General features: G+C 63.3%; 10 protein-coding genes across 10 annotated transcripts; 5 read left to right on the top strand and 5 right to left on the bottom strand.

Moving 5' to 3' along the window:
- Positions 1 to 441: 441 nt before the first annotated feature.
- On the top strand, positions 442 to 1,706 carry RHTO_03299 (RWD domain containing protein; the record flags this gene model as incomplete). Its single annotated transcript, XM_016416970.1, has 7 exons — positions 442 to 448; positions 514 to 579; positions 666 to 728; positions 795 to 946; positions 1,011 to 1,124; positions 1,235 to 1,409; positions 1,522 to 1,706. The coding sequence occupies 7 exons, from the start codon at positions 442 to 444 to the stop codon at positions 1,704 to 1,706; spliced, it is 762 nt and encodes a 253-aa protein (XP_016276689.1).
- Positions 1,707 to 2,044: 338 nt separating this feature from the next.
- On the top strand, positions 2,045 to 4,718 carry RHTO_03298 (acetolactate synthase; the record flags this gene model as incomplete). Its single annotated transcript, XM_016416969.1, has 5 exons — positions 2,045 to 2,217; positions 2,514 to 4,165; positions 4,224 to 4,412; positions 4,564 to 4,607; positions 4,668 to 4,718. 5 exons carry the CDS (start codon positions 2,045 to 2,047, stop codon positions 4,716 to 4,718), a joined length of 2,109 nt encoding a protein of 702 aa, XP_016276688.1.
- A 539-nt stretch (positions 4,719 to 5,257) lies between these two features.
- On the top strand, positions 5,258 to 6,705 carry RHTO_03297 (alpha/beta hydrolase; the record flags this gene model as incomplete). The annotated part of the gene is made up of 11 exons (XM_016416968.1): positions 5,258 to 5,364; positions 5,429 to 5,493; positions 5,557 to 5,666; positions 5,727 to 5,768; positions 5,828 to 5,910; positions 5,975 to 6,110; positions 6,174 to 6,240; positions 6,305 to 6,321; positions 6,383 to 6,464; positions 6,523 to 6,607; positions 6,654 to 6,705. 11 exons carry the CDS (start codon positions 5,258 to 5,260, stop codon positions 6,703 to 6,705), a joined length of 846 nt encoding a protein of 281 aa, XP_016276687.1.
- A 161-nt stretch (positions 6,706 to 6,866) lies between these two features.
- On the bottom strand, positions 6,867 to 7,453 carry RHTO_03296 (uncharacterized protein; the record flags this gene model as incomplete). The annotated part of the gene is made up of 3 exons (XM_016416967.1): positions 6,867 to 6,919; positions 6,978 to 7,124; positions 7,216 to 7,453. 3 exons carry the CDS (start codon positions 7,451 to 7,453, stop codon positions 6,867 to 6,869), a joined length of 438 nt encoding a protein of 145 aa, XP_016276686.1.
- A 282-nt stretch (positions 7,454 to 7,735) lies between these two features.
- Positions 7,736 to 9,962, top strand: RHTO_03295 (uncharacterized protein; the record flags this gene model as incomplete). Its single annotated transcript, XM_016416966.1, has 4 exons — positions 7,736 to 7,784; positions 7,908 to 8,244; positions 8,298 to 8,464; positions 8,533 to 9,962. 4 exons carry the CDS (start codon positions 7,736 to 7,738, stop codon positions 9,960 to 9,962), a joined length of 1,983 nt encoding a protein of 660 aa, XP_016276685.1.
- Positions 9,963 to 10,231: 269 nt separating this feature from the next.
- RHTO_03294 (ubiquinol-cytochrome c reductase subunit 7) lies at positions 10,232 to 11,255 on the top strand (the record flags this gene model as incomplete). The annotated part of the gene is made up of 3 exons (XM_016416965.1): positions 10,232 to 10,396; positions 10,717 to 10,836; positions 11,169 to 11,255. The coding sequence occupies 3 exons, from the start codon at positions 10,232 to 10,234 to the stop codon at positions 11,253 to 11,255; spliced, it is 372 nt and encodes a 123-aa protein (XP_016276684.1).
- Positions 11,256 to 11,633: 378 nt separating this feature from the next.
- On the bottom strand, positions 11,634 to 13,350 carry RHTO_03293 (mitochondrial inner membrane protein 1; the record flags this gene model as incomplete). The annotated part of the gene is made up of 8 exons (XM_016416964.1): positions 11,634 to 11,708; positions 11,793 to 11,925; positions 11,997 to 12,157; positions 12,293 to 12,484; positions 12,543 to 12,661; positions 12,765 to 12,903; positions 12,964 to 13,070; positions 13,140 to 13,350. 8 exons carry the CDS (start codon positions 13,348 to 13,350, stop codon positions 11,634 to 11,636), a joined length of 1,137 nt encoding a protein of 378 aa, XP_016276683.1.
- A 382-nt stretch (positions 13,351 to 13,732) lies between these two features.
- RHTO_03292 (nucleoside-diphosphate kinase) lies at positions 13,733 to 14,670 on the bottom strand (the record flags this gene model as incomplete). The annotated part of the gene is made up of 7 exons (XM_016416963.1): positions 13,733 to 13,830; positions 13,907 to 13,926; positions 14,052 to 14,082; positions 14,139 to 14,237; positions 14,350 to 14,505; positions 14,567 to 14,586; positions 14,645 to 14,670. The coding sequence occupies 7 exons, from the start codon at positions 14,668 to 14,670 to the stop codon at positions 13,733 to 13,735; spliced, it is 450 nt and encodes a 149-aa protein (XP_016276682.1).
- A 656-nt stretch (positions 14,671 to 15,326) lies between these two features.
- Positions 15,327 to 17,033, bottom strand: RHTO_03291 (uncharacterized protein; the record flags this gene model as incomplete). Its single annotated transcript, XM_016416962.1, has 6 exons — positions 15,327 to 15,614; positions 15,682 to 15,780; positions 15,860 to 15,958; positions 16,021 to 16,681; positions 16,750 to 16,953; positions 16,990 to 17,033. The coding sequence occupies 6 exons, from the start codon at positions 17,031 to 17,033 to the stop codon at positions 15,327 to 15,329; spliced, it is 1,395 nt and encodes a 464-aa protein (XP_016276681.1).
- A 1,288-nt stretch (positions 17,034 to 18,321) lies between these two features.
- Positions 18,322 to 23,937, bottom strand: RHTO_03290 (ubiquitin-protein ligase E3; the record flags this gene model as incomplete). Its single annotated transcript, XM_016416961.1, has 7 exons — positions 18,322 to 18,375; positions 18,437 to 18,610; positions 18,666 to 19,265; positions 19,323 to 20,230; positions 20,289 to 22,550; positions 22,609 to 23,434; positions 23,497 to 23,937. 7 exons carry the CDS (start codon positions 23,935 to 23,937, stop codon positions 18,322 to 18,324), a joined length of 5,265 nt encoding a protein of 1,754 aa, XP_016276680.1.
- Between the last annotated feature and the right edge of the window lie 6 nt (positions 23,938 to 23,943).

Here is a 23,943-nt window from a genome sequence, read left to right as displayed (position 1 = left end):
GAGCACAGCGGCGAGATTGTCACGGGCAAAGGGACGCGCCGTCGATGTCAAGGCTCGCAGGGCGAACAAACTCGCCGGCACTCTCCCGAGGCACACTGGGTGGGCCAATCGACACCGCACGACTCTCCTCGTCACGATCCAAGTCGAACCGAAGCGAAAGAGCGAGTCTGGCGAGCGCGAGACGGGCGAGAACGAGGCGAGACGGCGAGTGTGGCTCCCTCACGGCATCCGGTGCAGTCGGGATGGACTGGGATGCAAGTTCGACCGTATTCAAGAGTGTTGCACGTTCGAGCGAGCCCTGCAGTGCTGTCGAAGCGCGGTGGTCGAACGAGAGCAGTTCCGCTCCCGCTGGTCGACGCTGCTCACCACGCTCGCTCTCGCTTGATTGACGCTGGACTGGGTCAGACTGCTTCTCAAGACTCCCACCTTCACTCCCGAACAATGACCGGTGCGTCCACATCCGTTCACCCCGCTCGACTGGCTCATCGCTCTGACCGCCCCCGTCGCACACAGACTACGCCGAAGAACGACGATCAGAGCTCGAAGTGCTCGAGAGCATCTTTCCCGACGAGCTGACGGGTGCGTGCGCTCGCTCGTTCGTTTGGAGGAGAGAGATAGACCCCACTCGTTCACCCTGGGCTGACCGTAGTTGCTCGCCCGCGCAGTGCTGTCGGATGAGCGGATCTCTGTGCGCGTGGAACCAGAAGTCCAGAGCGAGCGGGATCCTCGTGCGTTATGGCCCTTCCCTCCTCTCACCTCCCTTTCTCGCTCACATACCTGCTCCCTCGAAACAGACACCCTCAACCTCGTCGTCACCTACACCCCGACCTATCCCGACGAACCGCCAGAGCTAGAGCTCGAAGTAGTCGAGGGAGAAGTGAGCGAGGAGGAGGAGGAAGTCTTGCTCGAGGGGTTGCGGACGACGGCGGAGGACAACTTGGGCATGGTGCGCGCGCGCTCTCTCCTTCGTTTCCCGTGAGATGATGAGCTGACGAAACGTCGCGAGGCAGGCCATGGTTTACACGCTGGCGCTCCAGCTGAAGGAGTTGATCGCCGAGATGCTCGTGAAGCGGAAGGAGCGGATAGCGCGCGAGGACGAGGAGCGGTACCGGCGAGAAGAGGAGGTGAGTCGGCGTCTCGCTACATCTGCGCTCGACGATGAAGCACTGCTCTCGAGTCGACGAGCTGCTGTTAGAGGAAGCACGTCACTCACACCGCATTGTCACGCCCGCAGGCCGTCGCAGCCAAGAAGCGCGGCACGCCCGTGACGAAAGAGTCCTTTGCCGCGTGGGCATCCAAGTTCGAGTCAGAGTTTGCGGAGCAGCGGAGACGGGAGGAGGAGGAGCGGGTCAAGGCTTTGCCGCCGAAGGAGAGGGAGGAGGCGAAAAGGTGGGCGGCCAAGCTGACGGGTGAGTCGGGCTGCCTTGATCCTTCGACCCGGTTCTAGCTGCGGCGCTGCTAGCACGGTCTGCCTCCTACGGTTCCAGCCACACTCACACCAACGTTCGCTTCCTCCCGCAGGCCGGCAACTCTTCGAGCAAGGCAAAGTCATCGACTCGGACGCCGCAGCGTTCGGCGAAGAAGGCGACGTCGCAATCGACATCTCGCAGTACGAGCGACGCGAGGGCGCAGACGATGAGGATGACGACGAGGTGGACGAGGCGGCGGGGCGGTTACGGTTGGCGGATCTGTCGGATGACGAGTAGGCGCGGCGGGGCGCGTCTCGCAACCTGTACGGGTGTCTACAGTGCGTCGAAGGCTGCTCACGGCCGCTGTCCCGCTTCGAGACGCTTTCCTCCCCTTCCACCTCGTCTCGAGAGTTTCCCTTCCCGCAACTTGCTTCGCTCGCCTCGCTCTCTTCGTCTGTGCATTCACTCTGTCGCTGCAAGGCTTACGGACTGACATTGGTCCCAAAACAAGCTGTTCGTGACATGCACCCCGCGACCCTCCTGGCAGTCAAGCTCCCTTGGCTCACGACTCGTTCGCCTCGCCCGCTCGTTTGCTCTCCCTGCTTGACACACGGACAGGAGCAACACTCGGAAGGATGCACCGCTCGCTCGCACGCTCGCACCGGGCCCTCTGCCCGCGCGCCGCCCCCTCGTCCCCGTCGCCCGCCACTGCCCCTCTCGCCCACGCCCTCCCGCTGCGCCGCAACGCCGCCCAGCAGTCGCGCACACTCGCCACCGCATCGACCAAGGCAGAGGCGCAGGTCCAGACGTGAGTCGTCCGTTCGTTTGAGCCGTCTCCGCGATTTCATCTCGTACCCGCTTTCGGAGGATGGTGTGCGCCGACGACGGCGTGGGCAGGGGTGGCGGGATTGGCAGCGTGTCCATGAGGTCTACGCGCATCTTTCTAGCCAGTCACGGCGTCCCCAGCCTCTGCGGTCGTCGAGCTTTCCCGCGGCAGAGTCAACCCGCAGGACCTCCACCGGCCGGACTTAACATCTCGCCCTCACACGACGAGGACCGCTTCTGGGCACCCGCGCTGACCTTGCAAACGTCCTCTCTCTGCAGACGACCCCGCCCGGCCCCCAACTTCCAGCGCCCGCCGCAGTCTGGCGCGACTCCCTCGCCCCTCTCGCCCGCCCAGGCTTCGCACGATGAGCTCGACTCGTCCTTCATCGGCCTCTCTGGCGGACAGATCTTTCACGAGATGATGCTCCGCCACAAGGTCGAGAAGGTGTTTGGCTACCCGGGCGGCGCCATCCTCCCCGTCTTCGACGCCATCTACAACTCGCCCCACTTTGACTTTGTCCTCCCGCGCCACGAGCAAGGCGCAGGCCACATGGCCGAGGGCTACGCGCGCGTCAGCGGCAAGCCCGGCGTCGTCCTCGTCACGTCGGGACCCGGCGCAACGAACGTCATCACGCCCATGCAGGACGCCCTCTCGGACGGCACGCCCCTCGTCGTCTTCTGCGGCCAGGTCGCGACGTCGGCCATCGGCTCGGACGCATTCCAGGAGGCCGACGTCGTCGGCATCTCGCGCTCGTGCACGAAGTGGAACGTCATGGTCAAGGACATTGCCGAGCTCCCGCGCCGCATCAACGAGGCGTTCAAGATTGCGACCTCGGGACGACCCGGCCCCGTCCTCGTCGACTTGCCCAAGGACGTCACGGCCGGCATCCTCCGCCAGGCGATCCCGCACCGGTACACCCACCCCGAGCTCGCCGAGAGCAACCTCCCCTCGCGCAACCGCATCCACACCGCGACGTCGCAGGCCGGCGGCGAGGCGACGCCGATCTCGGACGCTCTCCTGAACAAGGCGGCGCACTTGATCGCCAACGCCAAGCGCCCCGTGATCTACGCCGGCCAGGGTATGCTCGCGACACCCGAGGGCCCCGAGCTCCTCCGCCGCCTCGCCAAGGAGGGCAACATCCCCGTCACGACGACGCTGATGGGTCTCGGCGCGTACGACGAGCTCGACGAGACGCACTCGCTGCACATGCTCGGCATGCACGGCTCGGCGTACGCCAACCTCGCGATGCAGTCGGCCGATGTCATCATCGCCCTCGGCGCGCGCTTCGACGACCGTGTCACCGGCCGCCTCGACATGTTTGCGCCCGCCGCGCGCGCCGCCGCCGCCGCAGGCAAGGGCGGCATCATCCACTTTGAGATCCAGCCGAAGAATGTCAACAAGGTCGTCAACGCCAACGTCGCCATCATGGGCGACGTCCTCGACTCGGTTCGCGCCCTGCTGCCTCTCCTGCCGAAGGAGGCGCAGCCCCGCGAAGAGTGGTTCGCCAAGATCAAGCAGTGGAAGCACGACTACCCGTTCACGTACATCAAGTCGGACCCGTCCAAGGGCGAGCTGATGAAGCCGCAAGAGGTCATCGAGGCGCTCAACGACTGGTGCGAGGAGCACGGCAAGGAGGATGTCATCGTCGCGACCGGAGTCGGCCAGCACCAGATGTGGGCCGCGCAGCACTACCGCTGGCGCCACCCCCGCACCTGGGTCTCGTCCGGCGGTCTCGGCACGATGGGCTACGGCCTGCCGTCGTGCATCGGCGCCAAGGTCGCCGCGCCGGAGAAGATTGTCGTCGACGTCGACGGAGACGCGTCGTTCTCGATGACCGCGATGGAGCTCGCCACCGCCTCGCAGTACGACATCGGCGTCAAGGTTCTCATCCTCAACAACGAGTTCCAGGGAATGGTCCTCCAGTGGCAGGGTGCGTGAACCGGACCTTCGCAACCTCGGACCCCTCGCTGACTTTGGCTCCCTCGCAGACCTCTTCTACGACAAGCGCTACTCGCACACAGAGATGACGAACCCCGACTTTGTCGCACTCGCCAAGTCGATGCGCGTCCACGCGATTCGCTGCGACAGCGCCGCCGACCTCCCCGCCAAGATGAAGGAGTTCATGGAGTACGACAACAACAAGCCGGTCGTCCTGGAGGCTCGTATCACTAAGAATGGTGCGTCTGAAGCTGCCTGGAAATGCTCGAGGCCGTTACTCCCACGGAAACCCTCCTTCGGCCTCCCTCCTCCTCCTCGCTTCTTCCCGGCTTCTCTGGAAGCCTCTACCGGTCTCCAGACTGATCCAATGATTGCCGCGCGCGCTCGCAGAACATGTATTCCCCATGTGTGCAGCCGGTAAAGCGTTGCATCAAGCGAGTCGACCTTTTCCGACGTCGAGGAAGACCAAGGCTAACGTTTCTGAGCATCTCCAGGTCCTCCTCCACCCGAGCCTCAAGCCGATCGACGCAGACTTCGACAAGTAGTCCGGGAGTGTCCCTGGGCAACGTCGGACCTCGACGACACCGCGAGGACGACCCCTCGCCCCCTCGAAGCGATCACCGCCCTCCCGCCTTTCCCACACTTCCGCTCGCCTTCTTTCGCATTCACACGCGTAATCAGCATCACCCGTGTCACCATTAGTCGCCCTATCAGCCGCCGTCGTCAGGGATTCACTCGGTTGTCCGCCTCGTTTCGTCTTGCCTGCTCGTGTACTTGTCCGTCTCTGCTTGCAACAAAACGGCCTTCGGTGTCGATTCTTCACCATCAGCACAGTCTCCTGGACACTCTCGAGCCCTTGGAACGTCGCTGCGCGTTTGCTCGCCGCCGTCGTCGTCGGCAGCGTTGCGCGCCCGAGCCGAAGCCGCTCCGCTTTCGCTTCTTTGCCTTTTCCCTCTCGCCAACACCGCTGGACTCGCTTGGGAACGCTGTATTCGAGCTCATTAGACATCAACAGACACGCTAGTACCGCCCTGCGATCGCCCCGCCGCTTGCTCCCGTTCGTCTCGTCCTCATCGGTCCCGCCATGTCCTCACACGCCTACTCCCTCTTCGAGCGCCACGACGGCCTCTCGTTCGCCTACAAAGTCCTCGGACGCAACCAGCATGCGACACCGCTCGTCATGGTCCACGGGTGCGTCGTGCGAGGGTCACTTTCTGGTCAACTCCCCCACCTGATCGTTCTTTGCCTTTCGCAGACTGAGCGCAGTGGGATTGATTGACTGGATGCCGCTCGCTGCGAGCATTGCGAAGCACCGACCGGGTGCGCCCGACGACTCTTGACCCTCCAAGGACCCGCTGACCCTGCTTTTCCTCGCGCAAACAGTCCTGATCTTCGACAACCGCGGCATCGGCTCGTCCTACATCCCCAAAGAGAAGGCAGGGGACACATACGATGTTCACGATATGGCGAACGATGTGGTGGAGCTGGTGAAGGTGCGGAAGTCGACCCTGCTCTTGAGAGAAAGCGAGCTGACCGGCTTTCCGTCTTGACAGCACGTCGGCTGGCGGGAGATTGACTTGCTTGGCTTCTCGATGGTGCGTAGAGCATTGCTCTACGCGAGGTAGACGCGTGGCTGACACTGGATGGCTCGCAGGGCGGCATGATCGCACAAACGGTCCTCGTCACGCCACGACTGCCTTTCAAGATCCGCCATGTCGTCCTCGCAGCCACCTCAGCGTGCGTTGCGACCCCTCTTTCCGACCTCTCCTCTCCACAGCGCTGAGCCGTTTTCTCGCCGCAGCAAACCCGCCCACTCGGACCTCCTTCAGGCGATCCCGCAACCACCGGGCGGCGAGCTAACCTACGAAGACAAAGTCAAGCTCGTCACTCCCTTCGTATACGTCGGGTACGACCCTAAGTTTGTGCAGGACCCGAAGGTGCGTCCTTCGCTTCTTCCTGGAGGTGAAGGGCGAGGAGCTGATGGGTCACTTTGTGAGCAGAACAAGGAGATTCTTGACCGGCGAGTGAGGGAGAGTGTGGAGAGTCGACGACCGGCACGGACAGTCCGTGAGTCGCCGAGAATCCGCTCTTCGACGACTTGAGCTGACCTTTGTCTTTCTCGGACTCGCAGAGAACCAAGTTGGTGTTGTGCGTTCTCCGCTCCTACTCTAGGGTGCTCCACTTGCTCACAAAGTCCCTCGCTGCGCAGATTGCCGGCTACGACGTCCGGAAACAGCTCTCGTCCGTCCCCTCGACCCTGCCCGTCCTCGTCTTCCACGGCACGCTCGACCGTAGGTACCCCGCCTTCCGCTTCATTAAGGACTCCCAACTTACAGCTCGACTCTGCAGGATCGGTCTACTTCACCGAGTCGTCGTACATTCGCAAGGGCATCCCGCACGCGCAGTTCCTCTCGCTCGACGGAGTCGGGCACATGTGGTGCGTCACGTCGACCATACTCATTACAACAAGACGCTGACAGAATGCGTGCAGGTACGACTACTTCACCCTCGACTGGTGGACCGACCTCCTGAACCGCTTCCTCGACGGCGGGGACGTCTCCTCTCTCGCCCCTCCCTCCGCTTCCTCCCCTCGCAAAGCCAAGCTCTAGCTCCAGCGTATCTATGCCGTCCCCTGCTCCTTGTTGTATTCGGTAGGACTCTTGGCCTTGATCGAGAGGGCGTGCAAGCCTGCGTCAAACTCGGACTTGAGCGTCTCGTTGACGAGTCGATGCCGCTGGATCTGGCGCTGCGCGCGACGAGTCAGCTGCGCAGAAGAGACTTCCTGAGAGGACAGACGGGCGCACCAGACCCTCGAACTTGTCGCTGACGACCTGGACGGTAAAGTGCGTCTCGCCTCCGCCGCCTCCGATAGCCTTCATCGGCGCGTGGTGGCGATGCAGGTGCGAGTCGTTGCTGATGGCGAGGAAGGAAGGCGACAAGGCGGTCGTGAGCTGCGTGGGAGGAGACGTGCGAGAGTGTTGAGGGGAAGAGGTCAGCACAAGGCGATGACAAGACATCGCAGCGACGCAAGCGTGGACGCACCTTGTCCCTGATGCTCTGCTCGACCGGTCCAGCAGACTTGCCGCTGTCCTGCGCCTGTGCGGACGACGACATTCGGGATGCAGGGTGGGCGGGACGAACGAGCGACGACGAGAGCAAGCGGCGCGGTGCGAGTTGGCGTGCGAGCATGGGCGAGCCGCAGACGAGTCACACAAAGCAGCAGAGCACTCGCACAGCGAGCAGCGGCGTCGTCGAGGTGCCGTCGGTCGGCGAGGGGCATCTCTCCAACGAACCTCGTCGTCGACGCACCGCGTAGGCTGCACAGACCAGTCCGTCGAGCTTACACACGCCATCCGACGTCGACTACGCTCGAAGCAGCCACCCGCGAGGCCTTGCCGCGACACCAGGCGACCCCCCTCCTCTTCCCCGCGCCCGTGCTCCTTCGCCCGGCCAACACCACCCGCGCGCACGCCGACGAGCACGCCCAGACGACTCGCAGCGACGCACAGTCCACGCCAGTCCTTGCCGCAGCGACGTGCGACGTCTCTTCGCTGTTCTACCGATGGACGCCCCCCTCGCGACTTCAGGCGACGCCGCCGACCAGCCCACAGGTCAGTTGCGCTCGTTGTGTCGACGAGTGTGCTTTCAAGGACACGCTCTGTCGCATGCAGGCACCCAAACGTCGCCCAGCCGCTTGTGACCGCACGCTGACTCGCTCTCGCATCGCTGTTCAGACGGCCGCACTCAGCGCGAAGGCTCGTACCACCCGATGGCGTCCGACACCGACTCGGGCGCAATCTCTGACGGAGACCCGCCTGGCTACTCGGGAGGGACGCCGCCGCCGCCGTTGCTCGCGCCGCCGCCTGCCCTCCCCGGCCAACAGCAGGACCACAGCGAGACGGCGAGTGCGAGCGGGAGCGTCGCTGGTGGTTCGGCTTCTGGAACGCCGACGACGAACGGGACCGGTACGGGCAAAAGCAAGACGGCCTTCAAGCGTGCGTTCGAGGAGCTCGAGGACATTGTCTTTTCCAACCCGAAGAGCTTTGTGACCATGGCTTCCACGATCGCCGAGTGCGTCCCGCGCCGCTCGCCTCTTCTCTCAATGCTGACGACGTCGTGCACAGGTCACGCGGCGTCCAGGTCCTCATCTCGGACGACAGGACGCACAAGGTCTCGTCGGCGTACATGCACATGATCTGCGTCTACCGCAAGTCGGGCTGCCCGTTCATTCTCAAGCTCACCAAGTCGAAGGAGGGCGGGTGGATCACGAAGAGTGCGCGGGCGATCGAGAGTGAGTCCTTGCCCCGTCCAGCCTGAACTGCGAGTCGCCCGCTTACCCTCCGTCTTCTTCCCCCGCAGTCGACCCGAAGCAGCGCTCCGTCTACCGCTGCCGCCACGTCGCCACCGCCCACCCGGACTACAGGCTCGGCATCACGCCCGCCGACTGGATCGCCATGGCTCGCCCCGACGGCACGTCGGGCCAGTTTGTCCCGTCGGCCAAGGCCAAGAGCAAGACGCGCGTCTCGCTCGGCGGCATCAAGTACGAGGACGGCGAGGCGAGCTCGTCCCCTGCGCCGATCAAGCCGCCCGGCCGGATGGCGACGAGGAACAAGCCTGCGAGTTCGACGCCGGCTTCGCCTTCGGGTGCCGGTAGGACGGGTACGGGCGGAGGAATGGACGTCGACAGGGCGCTCGCGCCGCCGTTCCAGCGCGCGATCGACCTCCAGGCGCAGATCGCGCCCGCTCTCGCTCCTCCCGCAGGCGCCATCACCGGCGTCCCTCCTCCTGCCGGCCGTCCTGGCGCCTCGCCGTCGACGTCGAATGCGCTCTACTCGCGCAACGCGACCGCCTCGCCTCGCCACCCCGCTGCATCGACGTCGGGCCCCTCGCGCGGACTCGTTCTCCCGCTGTACGACACGGCTCCCTCTGCTTCCGTCGCCCCGCAATACTCGAACCCGCCGTCGAGCGCGCTCGCGTACCCACGCGCCGGCGGCTCGTCCGGCGTCTCTCCCATCCCTCGTCACGCCGCTCTCCACCCCGCCTCTCCCAGCATCCCCGTCGCCGCCACGCCTCCCTGCGTCGCAGCGGCGGACCCCTCCGCCCTGCCCGACTGGACCGCCCTCCTCACCGCCCTCGACGACCCCGAACTTCTCCCTCTCGCACGGGTGCTCGCCTCTCCCGCGATCGCAGCGACGCCAACCTCGTTCTTTGCGGACGAGATCGACGACGAACTGCGCGACAAGTTGCTCGAGAGCTTGCCTGCGCAGGCGACGGGGTTGTGGCCCAAGTTGAAGCTTGCGAGGCGGATGAAGGAGCGCGGGAGGGAGTGCTGGGCGAGGATTGTCGAGGAGCGTGGTGGAGCAAAGGGCGGGAAGAACAAGCGCCCTGCAGCGAATGGGGACGCGGATGAGGCGACACGCAAGAGGAAGAGGTCGGCGAGTCCGGCTGTCACGGCCGCAGAAGCTTCTCCTCCGGCGCCCGCACCCGGGACGAACGGCATTGACTCGTCGACGCCCGTTCTCGCTCTCGCTGCAACTCCCTTCGCCTCTGCCGACAGAGCCGCCAAGCTCTCGCTCTCGCCTCCCGCCGCCGCCGACGCGACGCACGCCTCCCCTCTCTCGCTCACGCCTTCGCTTCCTCCCATGTCAACTCTCGCACTCGCCGCCTCGCCTACGAAGGAACCCAACGGCGCCGTCACGATGCGCATGGCGTGGTCGCCCTCGGCCGGGCACATTCAGGAGGTCGTTGCGCCCGCACCCGCCGAGGCGCCCAAGTCTGCCGTCGTCTGAGGTGGACGCTTCCCCTCGCTCGCTCGCTTGTCGTCGCTCGCTTGTCCCGTGTGTTATCTTGGGGGATCTTGTCGTTTTGCTTGTCGTGTCGTTTTGCGTGCAATCCAGTCGCATCCCTTGCAGCGCGACTCCACCAGGACGCATACAAAGCGAGTTGTGATTGAGCTTGTAATGCTTTGCTGAATACAAGCTGAATATAAGTCGACGGGTAATGGCTGGCTGTAATGGCGGATCCGCCCGGACGCCTCTTCATCCTTCACCACATCGCAATGTCGGCTCTGGGGCTTTCGTTCGCCAAGCAGCTTCGCGCGTCAAGGACTCTGGGTCCTATGGCCAAGAAGCTGGGCCAAAAGTACGCCCAGCTCGCCGGATGGAGACAACATGGACTTCGGTACGACGATATCCTCATAGAGGAGTCTGCCGCCGTCCAGAAGGTGAGTACTGCACTCTGCGATCCTACTGGTCTCCTCGGCGACCTTCCAGCGTCCGTCGTCGTCGAGAACGGCCTCTTCAAAGTCCCGGTGGTCTCGAGGAGGCGATGAAGCGGTTGCGGGCCTCGCGCGCGCCCGTCGGTGGTCGCCAGACCTCTGATGAGGGGTATTAGCTGTTCCCACGGCGGCAGAACTGGCCCAGCGGGTGCGCGGCGTGAGATGCGGGCGTCGTGGTGGTCTTCGGACGCCTCTTCATCGGCTTCTCTCCACAACCCTTCCGCTCGCTCGAAACAGCGTACTGACCATCGTACACGCTTTCACAGGCCCTCGGCCGTCTCTCGGAGCGCGAGGCGTACGACCGCGCCTACCGCCTCCGTGTCGCGAGCATGTGCGCGATCGCCCACCAAGAGCTCCCCAAGGCGGAGCAGGTCAAGCCTGAGGAGGTGCGTGCGACGGATCGCGATTACTTGTGATGGCGGCGAAGAAGCGAAGCTGACGCAAATGTTGCTTTCCCGCTTCTCCGCCTCGACTGTCTCGCTCCTCGCCTTTCCTCCTTCTCTCCGCCGTCCTTCAACTCCACTCTTCGTTCTCGTTCTCTACAACCTCCAAAACGCTCATTCGTTCCTTCACACCTCGATCGCAACACAATGCGAACCTCCGCCGCCGCAACTCGCTCTCCCTCGCCACTTTCCCTTTCTTCCTCTCCCCTCTTCTCCGTTTCGCTCCTTCATCTGCCTCCGCCCATGTCTCTCGCACATACGTCGACACCTCGCAGGACGTCCGCTACCTCAAGCCTCTCGTCGAGGAAGTCGAGGCCGAGGAGGCCGAGCGCTCTGCGTTCGACCACGCTACCCGGGCATGAACGGTGAACTCTCGAAGAAGGAAGAAACGGAGCAGGGAGGTGTAGCATGTGAGGGAGTGAAAGTCGATGGGTTTGGTCCGTCGCGCACGAAGGGACGGAGAGGTGAGCGGGCCGCGAACTCTGCTCGTTCGCCCTCAAGCCGACACGCCGGACCGATCCGCTTGGTTTGCGATGCTATAAGTGGCTTGCGCTTGCCCGGAGGAGGAGCATTCACGAGATCGTCTCGACTCGCCGCTCGCTCGCTCACGGACCGCTTCGGACTCGACACTCCGCAGGGACGAGGTATACTCACTACACGACTCGACTGGGGGATACATGAACGATTGAACAGCTTGGGAGAGGGAATATGCACATCTTTGGGGGCTCGTTACCGGACGCTCAATTGTCTTCCGCCTTCTTGACCTGGTCGGCGATGTCGCTCTTCTTCGACTCCTTCTTCTGCTCTTCCTTCTTCTGCGGGCGCACGAGGGAGGCGTCAATACCCGGCTGGACCGACGCTGAACGACAGGATCGCAAGGAGCGGTCGCGCAGACTCACCTTCTCCTCCTCCTCCTTCTTGGCCTTCTCCTCCTCCTCCTTCTGCTTCTCGCGTTCCTTCTCGACGTTCGTGAACTTGACATACGCGTCCTCCGCCTTCTCAGCCCTCATCCCACCCAACTCGACCGACGTTCTGCGCCAACTCACCCCAGTCAGTCTCCTTCACCTCGCCGCAAGAGAGGGGAGGAAAGCTCAGCAACGCACCCTTTGGGATTCGCACCAATCGCACCAGGCGGCCTCGCAGCCATCAACTTCTTGACCTGGCTCTCCGAGTTGGCGAGGTCGAGGTCGGCGGCGTAGTAGCCTCGTGCGGCGAGCGAGACGAGGATCGAGCCGCCGACGATCGAGGTCAACCAGAAGCGGTACTGCGCGCGAGAAGGCGTCAGTTGAGAGGTTCGCGAGGCTGGAAGCTGGGAATGTAGAGAAGACCGGCGAGAGAAAGTCTCCTTGCGACTTTCTGAACGTCCCGCCTCGCCTCGAACAGAAAAGCGCCAACTTACAGTCGCATACCACTTAGGCGACCAGCCCTTCTCAGTTGTCTTCGAGTCGGCATACCACTGTCCAAAGAACGCCGCCCACTGCGTCACGAGCGCCATGTTGCCGGGGATGAGGAGCGATCCCCAGCCTGCGACGACAGGTGCGACACCGAGGAGGTAGCGGGCGTTTCCTTGGACGCCGCCGAATTTGGCCCACTGCGAGCGAGACGAGGGTGAACGGGAGGAGAAATGGGCAAAAAGGAGGGAAACGTACCTCGAGACCCCAGTGCACGGCGCCGAGGAAGGAGATGATGATCGCGCCGTACTGCACTTGCAGAAGCTGAGCGTGCTCGAGGAGGGAGAAAGCGGCTTGAGGGTCGTAGCCGGCTTCCGCTGCGGAAAGAAGAGCGAGTGTCAGTCAAGGTTGTCGCCGGGCTCCACGACGTTCAGTCTCCGTCGAAGGAGGACAGCGTCGACTCGAGGAAAGTTGACCCACCTCCATTCTCAACAGCGAGCTTTGCCTGGCGGGCAAAGTGGACAATCGCAAGACTCGTCCCTGCGTACGGGATGAGTCCCGCAACGCCCCATCGAATCGCCGGCTTGGGCACGTCCTCGACAATCTCCTTCATCGAGGCCTGTTGACGTCCTTCATCAGCGAAAGGAAAGACCTGGGAGAGCGAGAGAGGGCGACGCACGATGTCTGCGGCAATGTCTCCCGCGCCAAACTTCTCCTTTGGCGCGTTCTGGCTCGTCACGTCGTTCGCCTCCCCCGCAATCGCCTCTGCCACCGTCCTCGCGACGCCTGCTCGCTCAACGAAGAGAGTCAGCGTCGCCGGCATCGTGAGGTCGGCCAAGTGGGGTGACGACGGACCTTTGGCCTCCTCCGCCGCGTTCTTCCCCATGTCCTTGAGATTCTTCGATGCAGGCTGCTGCGAAACGGGCGAGGCTTCCAACGCCGGGTGCGTCGGGTGCGAGAAGCGAGCGAGCGCCGTCGTCGCAAACAGGCGGGGAGTCGCCGCGCTCGCTCGAGGGAACGCAGCGTGGCACAGGCTGGAGCGGGCGAGCAAGCGCGTCGAGAACATCGTGTCTAGCGTCAGGGAACAACGTCTAGCTGTGGTGGATGGAGAGAGAGACGCCCGAGCAAGTTGGCAAATCCCGCCGCTCTTGACGTCAACTCCGCGAAACCGCTTGTTTGCGTTGTATTCGGCCTGCGTGTAGTTCCGCTTACACTTGCGAGTCCTGTGTAATGCTACGGCTCTCGGGCCGCGCAACCGAAGCAGCGAGGGGGGCCACGGAGCTCGCGCGGAGTTCGTTCGAGGCAGCAGAACAGCGACGTGCGACTCCCCCGGTCGCTCTGTACAACGCAGCACATCCACAGCGAATGATAGTCACGAACAAGCATTCATTGCCGTCCATTGTCTACCTTCACCACGCAACCTCGATTTTTCGACCGAGAGAACGCGTTTACTTCTCGTAAACCCAGGTTTGCTGGGCCGACGTCCACTGGGCCAGTCCCTCAGGAAACCAGAGAGCGATCTCCTTCTTGGCCGACTCGACGGCGTCTGTGTCCGGAGGAAGCGGAGCGAAAGGGAGGGTCAGCGGCGGGTTTTCGGGGCAGAATGGCGAAGGAGCACGCACCCGAGCCGTGGCAGACGTTGCTGTGGGTTGTACAGAGTTGTAGAAGGTGCAGGGAGTGCAGCGAGGCGAAATAAAGAGGAAAGGAAGGGAGGAAGAGTCAGTCTCGCTCGTCCGCTTTCACGAGACGACAGGATCCGCCACGCACCGTCCGACGTCGATGGCAAAGTCACCACGGACTGCACGCACTCGTCAGTCACCGTACTCACGAATGAGGAAAGCAAAGGAGACGCACTGGTGCCCGGGGCCGAGGCGAGGGGGTTGGTGGCGCCGAGGATGGTGCGGCCGGTCTTGACGGCGTCCTTGCCCTCCCAGACCATGGCGACGACGGGGCCTGCAAAGCGAGCGAGATATGAGCATGCGAGATCACCGCGACGAAGTCTACGAGGCGGCGGATCCTCCAGCTGGAAGAGCCTCCTCTCGCTCGAGCAAGCGCAATGACGCACCGGAAGCCATGTACGAGACGAGGCCCTTGAAGAAAGGCTTCTCCTTGAGGTCCTCGTAGTGCTTCTCGAGGTGCTCGACCGAGGGCGAGGCGAGCTTCATCGCGACGAGCTTGTAGCCGCGCTTCTCGAAGCGGCTGATGATCTCGCCGACGAGACCTGTGCGTGACGATGTTAGCCGTGCACGGTACGAGGAAGAGAGGTGGTGATCGAGACGAACCGCGCTGGACACCGTCCGGCCTGCGAGTGTACCCAAGTCAGCCCCTGACCCTTCCAACGCTCAAGCAATTGCACGCACTTGATCATGATGTAGGTCTGCTCCATTGTTGCTTCTGCGAGCGCACATGAGCGAGGCAAGAGAGCGAGTTGGGTCAGCAATGGAGAAGCGTGCGCAAGGGCAACGTGCGTGCTGCCCCGTCGCTCGCGGGGAGCTGGAAGCAGTCCAGAAAGTCCCCAGTATCCTTCGACACCTCCTGCAGCCTGTCGCAGTCCTCCCGCGAGCCGTCGTCGCCGACTTGTCACCTCCCATCGCTCGCTCCTCCCTCAGTCCTCCGTCCGCCCTCCCTCCTCCTCGCCGTAGCGCGCGACAAGACCCAGCCAGTACAGCCAGTACAGTAGAGTGGTGCGAGAGCGCACAAGGTAGTCTGGGTGCGAGTGGGAAGCGAGTTCGAACTGGACAAGAGCGGGAGAGAAAAGCGGCAAGGGAGGGAGGATGGGAAAATTCCACACGCTTGCGGGGGGCTGCTGGACGAGTTTCTACGAGTCTACAGGTAGTAATAAGCGCCTCAGTCAAGTGAGCGAAGCAGTTGAGCAGGTTGCCGCTTTTCCGCCTCGACGAACGACGAAGAGCAAGTCCTCGCCAACGACGCAGCAGACGACGGAAGATGCTGAACGTTACTGCTTGTATTCACTTTAAATGGATGAAGAGAAACTAGACAAGTCGGGCTTGAAGAACAGCTACCAGGTCCATCTTCGCTCGCTCAAAGCTTCTTCGTCTCGCGCTGAGCCTCCTGCGCGCCCCTCTCGACTCCCCTCTCAGCCTTCAGCAATCCCTCCTTGATCCCCTCCTTCCCCTGCTCCGCCTTCTCCCCGCTCCAGTTCCACCAACTCTTGCCCTCGTCGACCGTCTTGTCCTTTGCATGCTCGAGCGACGAAGCCGTGTCGTTGTAGGCTGACTTGGCGGAGTGTTCGGCCGAAGAGGTCGCGGAGGAGAGAGCGGACTTGGCTTCGTCGGCTTTGGCGGACGTCCACGACGACCACGACGAGGCCTGCGCGCGAAGACGAACCCGTCAGCTTGCGGAACTCCTGAACATGCTGAGAGCCGCGCGAACGCACCTCGTTCTTCGCAGCGTGCTTGGCGCGCTCGAGTTCCGCCTCGGTCTTGTCCTTTGCGTCCTCGGCCTGCTTCGAGCCCCAGTTGAGCCACGACTTGGTCTGCGCCCGGCGACAACTTTCCACATCAGAACCTGCGCTCCGCAGGAAAGCCGAGGAAGAGGTGAGTGAGCGAACGCACCTCGGACTTGACTTCGTGTCCAAAGTCGGACGCGGCCGACTTTGCCCGCTCGTACTCGTTCTTGACCGAGTCGGCCGCGTTCTCGAGCGCCGACTTGCCCTGTGCACCGACAAGCTCGTCAGCACCCATCCAGCTCGAAGAGAGACGGTAGCGGGGCTCACCTCGCGCTCGAGGTCGTCAATCTTGCGGACGACGCTCGCGCGACGGATCGAGTGACCGGGACCCATCCAGTCGAACCAGGGGTTGCGTCCGACAGTCGTGACGTCGACTCCCTTTCCGCGGAAGGCGTCGACGACCTGGTCGTAGCCGTACTTGTCGTCGGGCGAGCGGAGCATGTCGCGGTAGCGCTTGAGTTCGTCGAGCGAGGGCTTCCACGAGTGCGCGTGCGCGTGCGCCTCGTTGTGCACTGCGCTGCCGAATCGACTCGCCTCGCGCTTGGCGTCGCCGAAGACGGACTCGCCCTCGCTCGAGAGCTTGTTGCCGAAACGGCGCACCTCGTCCTTGACCTCGTGTCCAAACGAGCTCGCCTCGCGCTCGCCCGACCTGAGCGAGTCCTTGACCTGCTTGGCGCCGAAGCGGTCATCAGGGCTGCGGAGCTTGTCGGCGAACGAGTGAGCCTCGCGCGCTGCGTCTGGAGACGTCGGACCGAGGGGTTCGGACGTCGACCGCGCGCCTTCGTGGCGGAGCGTGTCGAGCTCGTGCTTGGCGCCCTGCTGGAGAGCCTTGACGTCGTGTGCGAACGCCTCCTTCGGCTTGTCCTCCTGCGTCATGTAGTACGCCGCGGATCCTGCGCCGACGAGGACCAACACGGCGAGCGGGACGCTGCTCGACGACCAACGACGCTGTCAGTCTCGGGATCGCTTCACAACGTCAACGTGCGCCAAACTCACGCAGCGGAGCCGCCCTTCTTCGGGGGAGGAGGCGTCGGTCCACGAGGTCCACCTCCGGGCGTCGACTGAGGGATGGGTCCGCCTCCGCCGTACCCTCCCGGGTTCTGCCTGCCGAGGTTGGTCGTCGCGTCGGTCGTGACGGGCGCAGGGCGTCCCGAGGGCGTCGTCAAGAAGCGGCGCGAGGCCGGGAGCTGCACGTTCAGACTGCGTGAGCCCTGGGAGAGACGTGTGTGTGCGCACGCGAGTGAGCGGGTGCGTACGATGCGAGTGCGTGCGGTCTGCATTTGTCTGTCGCCTGTGATGAGGAGAGAGTAAGTTATGCTGCAGGACTTGCGAGTGACCCGCTCCAGTGAATATGACGTCGCCAGAAGATCGCAGTACGAACAAGAGAAGTCCTTCCCCCTGACAACGCGAACCCTGGCCTCGTCGAGGGTGACCTTCGCAAGAAGGGAAGTCGGTGGGAACACAGTCTGCGCGGTTCTTTCGAGCTGTCATGCAGAGAAAACGTCTCGAATTGACGTCGGAAGACCTCGGTCGGACAGAGCGAGACGAGGGGCGACGTTGCTGCCGCGTTCTTCACTCGAACTCGCACTCAGGGCGCACCTGTTCGCTTGCTTGCCGCGCGACGCTTCGCCGTTCCAAGCGAGGTGGAATGCGCTCGCATGTCAAGAACCTACAAACGCCCTTCCGACACATGGCCTGCCAAGTAGACGGAGGTCCCTTCACCCGCTTCTCGTCTGTCCGCCGACTCGCAACTCCAGCTTCCGCTTTCGCGGCAGACGAAACGTAGCCTTCTCGATCCTACGCCTGCTTGCCAGGTTCTCTGGTGATGCCCAACAGCCGTCGAGCGCGACGCGGACACAGGCTGCTGGTTGCGAACGAACCCTCCTCAAGAGAGCTTGACATCCGCTGGATCGCCCTGTCCCTCCGCGATCCGCTCTGCGTACGCACTTTCTGAAAGATAGATGCGTCAGTCGCGCCACAAGCGGAAGATGCAGGCTTTGCGACGCTTGGTTTTCCACCTTCCATCGTCGCTCCTGCGTCTCGCTGGAACTTCTCCCGCTTCTCTCCCTCAATTGGAAAGGAGCTCGCGGTCGAGGGCGCGACTTGTGCACGGCAAAGTTGCGCGCTGATCTGCGCAGGGCGAGGCCAAACATTCTCGAACCAGTTTGCCTCGCTCTTCCCTCGCCGAACATTTGACGCCTTAGATCTGCCTGCTTCACCAGGTGAACTTCGTAGCTCCGCGCGCATCTCGCGCAGAAGAGTAGGTAGCGAAGGAAACCACGAGGAGAACGCTCGCGAAAGTGCTCCTCCGTCACTCGCATCATTCTCCTCGAGGTGTGCTTGCTGCTTCAACGCTCTTTCCGTTGGCTAGCGATTGGTGACAGTCGCGCCGCATAACTCTCCGAGTAGCAGTGTAGCAGTAGGACGCGAGACGAGAGGCGGAGAGGAACGGCGGAATGATAAGGTCATTGCGCATTGCGAGGGCAAGAGGGTAACCCTGCATTCCTACCTACAGAAGTCGGCTTCGCTCCTGCTCCATTGGCTGCATGCTGTAGGACGAGCTCCAGTCTAAAACAGGCTGCGGCACAGCGGACAAGTCGATCCACCACTCGTCGTAAACCACTGCATATCGACGCAAACCGTTAGCGGGTCTTCCGGCGACGAATGGTTAAAATGGACGAACTTTGAATAAGCAACCCGCATGGAACACCTGCGAGCACGTTCTGCACTTCTTCGAAGGCAAGGTGCGGTCGATGGTCGAGACGGTCGAGTAGCAGATCGCGCAGGACTCGACGCCTTCAAAGTGCAGCTGGACGTTGCGCTTGAATAGGAGGATGGCGTCGGCGATCGCAGCGCTCTGCACGAGAGGCGTCAGAAAGGTAGAGAGGGAAAGGAAGAGACGGGAGACGAACTTGAGAAGTAATGACTTGCTGCATGGCGAGCAACCACGCGCGCCACTGCTTCTCCGTAACGCCGACCTTCCTGACATCCTTGATCTCGACTCCAGCGAGGGGGAACTCGCTGGGAACCTTGACCGCAACCTCCATGCTCTCCTCGTCAACGACAAAGACGACCTTGACCTCGCTCGCATTCGCGGCGACCTTGACGGAAAAGTCGTCGTTGTCGCGCAGCTGTTGGCCGACGGGCGACGACGGGTCGCGCAGAGCGAGCAGTTCGTCCGAGATGAGCAGCGGAGAGAAGTGCCGCGAGGTGAAGGACTGGATCGTCCGGGACAGCTGGAGGTTCTGCAGCGATGACCAGTACGACCGGATGATGGACGGGACGGCCTGTAGTGCGCGATAGTAGACGTGTGCTGCGAGGACGGGCAGACTGGAAGGCGAGGTTGTGTCGAAGAGATCGAGGTGGAAGTCGTCGATCGACCAAGGCGCGAGGTCGAATGGCCGAGTCCGATCGCTGATGCTGAGGAGAGCGAACAGGCTCGGCAGGAGGGACTGTACGATCAAGCCGTCGTCGCGGAGCTGCTCGATGTAGGCGGTGCGGAGGCGAGGAGACTGTCGAGTGCATCGTCAGTATGAGGTGGAGGCATGGAGGGAGGGACAGAAGCGCACCGCCGATCCGAAGAACGAGAACGCCGTCATCCAGCCAAGCAAGTAGGTCGTCGCGGCGCTCGTCGAGTCGTCGGGCACGGGCACCCGCAGAAGAGTGACCAAACTCTCCGGCAACCGAATCTCGAGTTTCTCCTCCATGTCGAGTTCCGCCTCGACAACCAAATCCTCGACGTAGCTCTTGACGACTCGCCGGAAGAGGTCATACGACGAGAGCTGGACCGCCCATGCGGGGTCTTGCAAGAGACGGAGGAGCTGCTCGAACGACTTGTCCATGCTCAACAGCTTCGGCGGGAGGTCCTTAACGAGTCGGGCCATCGTGTCGACTACCGCAGCTCGAGGCTCGTCTCGTGTGCGAGCGGGCGACCGGTTGACGAACAGGCGAAGGACCATCTCGAGCGAGGGTGTCAGACGCGCTTTGGCGGTGTCGCGCAAGTCCGCATTCGCCGCAGCGAGGTCCTTGATTTGCGAGAGCAGACGACAGGAGTGGTACGCTGGCGGAAGCGTGACCGGCTCCTCCCAGTCGGCCGAGTCGAGGTTCGTCTCGATGAGGTCGAACATGAGGTCCCAGTGACCGCCCGACAGATCCTGCACGATCGGCGCGAGGTGGCAGAAGAGCTCGGCGATGCCGGCATGCAGCTCCTCCGAGATCGACTCGTCGCTGCTGATCCATCGCGAGATGGCCTGGATGAGAAACATCGAGCGCTGTTGAGGCAGGAAGATGACGGCAGCGTCGAGAGGCGGCGCGGTGGCGAGCAATTGGCGAAGAGCGGGAACGGCCTTGACGTCGATGGCAGAAGGCTGGACGCCCGCAAGGTTGGCAGCGAGCTCGTTCTGGTACCGCTCGAAGCGCGGGGTGTCGAGCAGGACCGGCTTGATAGCGAGCAGGATGGCGCAGGCGAGGTCAGGCGCTGTGAGCCAGCGTCGGGTTAGCATGGCGCGTATATTCGTGCAGAAGAGCGGACGCACCAGACGTGAGGTTTTGCGCCATCGCAAGCCAGCGCTCCGCATCCTGGGGCCCGCCGTCCTCCGAGTACCTCAGAGTCGCCTCGAGGACCGTTCGAACGGCTCGTCGTGCGTAGACCGCCTTTGCCTCATCCGCGTTCGTCTTCGCCGGCGACCACAGCTCGTCGAGCGCCGCCAGCAGGTCGTCGCCTTCCGGTACCACAGGCCGTTCCTTCGATCGCAAGTGGCCGACAGCTGAGGCGTGCCATCCCGACGAGAGCCTGTTTGCCGTCGACGAGAGGAGGTAGCTGCTAGCACCTTCGGCTGCGGCAAGCACACGCTCGAGAACCTCCTCGGGCACATCCGAGCCGAAGAGACCGGACGAGCGCGAAGGCTTGGCCAGCTCATCTCGCGCAACGTCGGCGACGAGGAGGAGGTGCGGAAGGATCCACGAGGACCCCCGAAGGATCGTGTGATCGCGAGCGGAAACTTCGAGGACGGCGACGAGTGCCCGGGAGTAGGCGGAGAGGAAGGAAGAGTCGAAGGAGTCGGTCGTCGAGGAGGACGAGGCATCGACTGGCGGGACAAGCGGATCGATAATGGCGAGAGAGGGCGAAGGAAGCGAGAGGGACGAGTCGTGGTAGAGCTGCTCGATCGCCTCCTTCGACGGCAGGACATCCGAGAGCGAGACTGTGGTCGAAGGGAGGGTGTCGAGAACGTCCGCCGCAGCCGAGACGACCTCGACAGCCGACGGTCGCGAGTTGACGCCGCCGACTCGGTCCTTCAGCCGTGCGACAGCCCTTGCGACGACCTCGTCTCCGACAGCCCGCACAACGCTCGACCACGCCTGCTGCGCCGCGGCAGCCGCTTCACCGGGCACGTACAGCCCTTCCCGCTCGAGGCGGCAGTTCGGGACGAGGTAGGCGACGTCAGCGAGAAGTTCTGCTGCGCCTTCGTGCGATCCAACTGCGCGGGCGTTATCGGCGAGCTGGACGTAGTGAGCGATCAATGCAGTCGGTGCGATGAGCGAGTCGAGGTTGCGAGGGAGGGGCGAGATGGTTGTAAGGACCGTGCTTGTAGGTTTCCGCAGGGCATCGACGGCGAGTTGGAGCAGCACTGCTGGCAAGTCTGGGCTGACGAGCGGCTGAGGCTGCAGCATCAGTCGCCGCAGCAGCTCAAGCTCGTCAGTGTCGTACTGCGCACCGGGGGCGAGCACCTTCTCGGCGACCGCCTTGACGTGCTCGTCTAGGCCTGCCGAGGGGAGGTCCCCTGCGAGACCGGTGTCTGTAACGGCCTCGACGAGTTGGAGGAGTGTACTGGTGGACGGTGGAGTCTGGAAGAGGGAGGTCCAGGTGTCGGCACGACAAGATGCGGAATTCGAGGCGAGGTGCGAAGCGAAGACGGAAAGGGCGAGAGGCGAGGTCGGGAAGAGAGAGGGAAGGTGAGTTCGTGCGAGCTCGTCGAGCGACTGCATCGTCTGCTCATCGTCCTGAATGAGCTCCTTCGCGTCAAGGACAAACCGCAACAACTCCTCCTTCGCCTCGAGCTTCTCCTCCTGCGGCACTCTTCGCACAGACGCCGCGACGCAATCCTTCGCCAGCGCTCCGTCCTTCGCCCGAATCAACTCGCTCTTCGAGTCGCCGAAGGCTTGGAGCGCCATAGCGAGCGAAGTGAGCGAGATCGCCCACCCGTCCGCCTCTCCAGCAAGAACATCCAGCGCCTCTTTCTCGATGACCGACCAGACTGCCTCGAACGCAGTCTTGTCTTCCTTCGCCGCCAGTCGCGAAAGAGCGACCTGAATCTCGCTCGCAACTTTCCTCGACGCGATCGGCCTGCCCTCGCCATCCTCCAATCGTCCGAGGTACGCCCTCCAAACCTTTTCGCCGACCCACTCCTTCGCGAGGTCGACCACCGTCGCCGACTCCTCAACCTTTGGTAGGGAGTAGACGAGGCATTCGAGGAAGGCGGAGATCCAGGCGTCGATGGCGAGACGGCCGTTTATGGCGAGTGCGCGGGAAGAGTGGGCGGACCAGAAGGAGGTGAAGAGGGTGGAGAGGACGGGGCGGGTGGCGGGCAGAAGAGGGGCGGGGATGGTCGAGAGGAGGAGAAGGATGGTCGGGTAGAGTGGGGTCGGGTGGGAGGAGCAGCCCGAGGCGAGGTGCTCGAGGAAAAGGGAGATCGTGGCAGAGGGGATGAAGTCGGCGGTCCCGGTGTCATCCAGCTCGTCGTCGCGCTCGGCTGAGTCGGCGAGCGCAGCGTTGGCAAGCGTCCAGGCCTGAGGATAGCCTGCGAAAGCAAAGCGAGTCAGCGAGTGGCGCAACGGTGAGTGAGTAAGCGAACGCACGTCGCAGGAAGGCGATAATGCCAGGCCAGCCGTCTTCCTCGGCCCAGCAGTTCGCCAGCACCCGCACTGCAATGCCCTGCAACCTCGCCTTCCTGTCCTCCTCGTCGTCCTCCTCCTCCGCGTCTTCCTCCTCGCCCATGACGCTCTTCTCCCCCTCAATGAGCAACTCCTCGTCCTTCCTTCCCACAATCGCACCAAGCAACTCGTACATCGCCCTCCGAACCATCTGCGGCTGTTCCTTCACCCCGCTGCTGGGCTCGTTCCGCACGACTAAGTCCCACATCTGTTCGCCCGTAAGCGTCGAGAGGGTGTCTTCTGAGAGCGCGAGCGGCGAGGGAAGAGTCGAGAGGAGGTAGGAGAGGGCGAGGATGGAGGAGGTGCGGAGGAAGGCGGGGTCTTCGCTGGAGTCGGAGGATGAGGAGGGCGTGTCGGTGCCGGGCGAAGAAGCGGGCTGACCTGCGCCGCCGAGGATAACGGAGAAGCAGAAGGACGCGATCGCGTCCGCCTGTTCCACGAGGTTAATTCCCTCCTTCTCTTCCGCCGCTCGAGTCGAGAGCGGCAGCAGGACAGCGTCCCAGCTCCCTCGCGCCTCCCGCCTGATAGCACGGTCGTTGTCCCATGCTGCCGTACACCAAGCGCCGACATAGTCCCGGCTCTCGAGCCAGAGAGGGGAGAGGAGGGCGGAGCGAGTCGAGGCGAGGAGGGGAGGGACTGCCTGTCCGCGCGGAAGTGAGGCGGGGTTGGCGACGAGGAGAGAGTGCAAGGAGTGGACCTGCAGTCGCAGTCGCCGCGAAGGATGAAGAGCGAGCCGAGGAAAGTGGTGCGCCTGTCGGGACGAGGAGGTCGAGGTGAGCTGGCACAGCGATTGACGGCTGGGACGGGACGCACCCAGGCAGCCATGCAGTCTACGACGCCCTCCTGACGCATCTCTCGCTCCCAGTCCTCGCCGTCGCCGTCTACATCCATCCTCAGCGTCTCCCGGACCCATCCCTCGAGCCCGTCGACACCGCGCGAGATGGTCGCCTCGTCCTTCTTGTGCAGCCGTCTCAGGACGACGAGAAGCTCTGCATCAGGCTGCTTGCCCGCCTGGACGAGGTAGAGGTCGACGGGGTCGGGCAGTCCCTTTGGCGGCGGCGGCGGCGGGATGTACTGCTTGACGCGGTCTTTCTTGTCCTGCTTTCGGTCCTTCTTCGACTTGTTCTGTCCACGTTGCAGCGGCCTCGGTGGCTCGCCGTCGTCGTCGATGTCGTCTCCTCCTCGTCGCTTTGCCTGCTTGGCCGCGTGCTTCTTGCGGGTCGCAGACGACGCAGACGACTGCTTCTTGGCCATCTCAGC

Source organism: Rhodotorula toruloides (genome assembly GCF_000320785.1).
Source record: "Rhodotorula toruloides NP11 unplaced genomic scaffold Scaffold2, whole genome shotgun sequence".
Classification (NCBI taxonomy): domain Eukaryota; kingdom Fungi; phylum Basidiomycota; class Microbotryomycetes; order Sporidiobolales; family Sporidiobolaceae; genus Rhodotorula; species Rhodotorula toruloides.
Note: the sequence above shows the minus strand (reverse complement) of the source record. Positions and strands in the feature narration are given on the sequence as shown.